Source organism: Neomonachus schauinslandi, chromosome 15 (assembly GCF_002201575.2).
Source record: "Neomonachus schauinslandi chromosome 15, ASM220157v2, whole genome shotgun sequence".
Classification (NCBI taxonomy): Eukaryota; Metazoa; Chordata; class Mammalia; order Carnivora; family Phocidae; genus Neomonachus; species Neomonachus schauinslandi.
In genome coordinates, this window is record NC_058417.1 from 43,704,994 (window position 1) to 43,707,499 (window position 2,506).

Below are 2,506 nucleotides of genomic sequence, written 5' to 3' on the forward strand. Positions count from 1 at the left end.
AGCTTTTAATTGATATTGCTAAATTATTTTACAGAAAGTTTATCAAATCATCCATAGGCAATATATGAAAATAATTATTCTTGGTGCATTTACATATTTCACATTATAATCATCCATCTCTCTGTTTAGTTCTTTCAGTTTTGTAATACATGTTTTTCAGACTGTCACTAAGTACATACAAATTTAGAATTGTTATGTCCATCTAAAACATCATTATGAAATGTTTCTCTTTATCTCTAAAAATTCCTCTTCACATAAGGTCTACTTTGTCATATTTGTGTAGCTACACTGCTCTCTTTTGTTTAGTGTTTATCTATTATATCTCTCTTTTTTGGGGGGGGTTTCTTTTTTTAAAATTTAAATTCAATTAATTAATATATAATATATTATTAGTTTCAGAGGTAGAGGTCAGTGATTCGAGTCTTTTTTTTTTCATCCAACAAGAAGCCATAACTTTATTAATGATAGAAACAGTACAAATTTCAAATCAAGCTGCAGTTATTCTTTTGAAACACCAAAAAAAGTCCTCGTTTTCAGATGGTTACATTGTTAATTCCATAATAGCATTTACAATATCATTACAGTTGTTCTTCAGGGCTCGGACTGCCTTTGCTCTTGACGCATTTGCTTGTGACATGACCAGTTCTATGTCCTTACCCTTTTCACCGGTTTCATCAACCTCTTCCTCTTCACTCTCCTCTTGCATAGTTGGAGTCTGTGTGTTTTCTTGAATGTTTGAGACAGCTTCACCTTGAACTTTGAATTTCTCAGCAGCTGCTAGTTGTGCTTGCTGAGATAAATCCTCGATCGTGGCTTCCCCCAAAACTACGTAGGTATCTGAAGCTGGGCTCTTGTAGACATCTGGTTTTGTGATGACAAAGAGGATATTCTCAGATTTCCAGATAGTGACTCTTGTAACCCCTGTAACCTGTCGAAGACCCAGTTTGGACATACCTTCTGTACCTTCTTTTCACTCCAGCTCTGTTTTGCTTTACTGACTGGTTCTTCATTGATTTCAGCGGCTGCTGCCAGCTGGGCTTGTTATGTGGTTGCCTGTGTGGAATCCTGTTCCTCAAGCTCTGGTAATGAGTCATCATCACTGTCAGATTCTGTTCCAGACCCTGTCTCAGCCTGGGGCTGTGGCAACTCCTGTTCTGTAGCAGGAACGGTTTCTGTGGCTTTACCAGGCATTTTGTGAGGGGAACGTGGAACCAAGATGGCGGCAGAAAGAGCTGATTCATCAGTCTTAGAGAAGGGTATTTACCCCAAAGATACAAATGTAGTGATCCGAAGGGGCACCTGCACCCCAATGTTTATAGCAGCAATGTCCACAATAGCCAAACTATGGAAAGAGCCTGGATGTCCATCAACAGATGAATGGATAAAGAAGATGTGGTGTGTGTGTGTGTGTATAAATATATACACACACGTGGTGGCTGGGTGATGGACATTGGGGAGGGTATGTGCTATGGTGAGCGCTGTGAATTGTGTAAGACTGATGAATCACAGACCTATACGCCTGAAGCAAATAATTTATAAGAAAAAAAGAATACCCAGTGCTCATTACAGCATGTGCCCTCCTTAATGTCCATCACCTGGTTACCCCATCCCCTGCCCCCTTCCCCTCCAGCAACCCTCAGTTTGTTTCCTATGATTAAGAGTCTCTTATGGTATGTCTTCATCTCTGATTTTATCTTGTTTTATTTTTCCCTCCCTTCCCCTATGCTCCTCTGTTTTGTTTCTTAGATTCCACATATGAGTATTGTCGCCTATTTTAAATTATTTTAGGAACAGAGCAGTCCATAGATAAATACAAATACTGTCTTTTTTTTTTTTTTAAGATTTTATTTATTTATTTGAGAGAGAGAGTGAGAGAGAGAAAGAGCACAAGAGGGGGGAGCGGGAGAAGGAGAAGCAGACTCCCTGCTGAGCAGGGAGCCCGATGCCGGACTCGATCCCGGGACTCCAGGATCATGACCTGAGCCGAAGGCAGTCGCTTAACCAACTGAGCCACCCAGGTGCCCCAAATACTGTCTTTTAAGTATAATTTTATATATTGGAATAATTTTTCCCACTTATCTTTAAAACATAAAGGAGAAACATGAAAAGTCCTCTCTAATTGGAGGTGATTATCTCTTCTCAGGAGATAAAAGTCAATTTTACAACATCACCATTCACAAAAATGAAATTACAGCCATTCCTGACCTTCAGCAAAATTTAAATGTCATCAGAATCTATCTAACAGATGATAAAATAAGGGAGGCTTTGGATAATACTAATCCTATTGGTGAGTAATTATTTTAATTTAAAATAGCAAAGCTTGAGTATTTCAGAAGTTTCACCCTATATGCCTAAGAAGATATATCCCCTTTATATCTTTTAAAAGAAAATTAAAAATGTATTTTTTCTTTTGATTGATGGGTTTATATTGAAGGAATTGATTTTCAGAGTGTATCTCCGACAGCTTTATTTCAGGTCTAATCTGCATATCATGTACATCACAGTA

At 38.1% G+C, this 2,506-nt stretch overlaps 1 protein-coding gene across 1 annotated transcript; it reads right to left on the reverse strand.

Moving 5' to 3' along the window:
- Positions 1–541: 541 nt before the first annotated feature.
- Positions 542–1,191, reverse strand: NACA2 (nascent polypeptide associated complex subunit alpha 2). The gene is given in 2 exon segments (XM_021678392.1): positions 542–954; positions 957–1,191. Coding segments are annotated over 2 exon segments (648 nt in total).
- Positions 1,192–2,506: the final 1,315 nt, after the last annotated feature.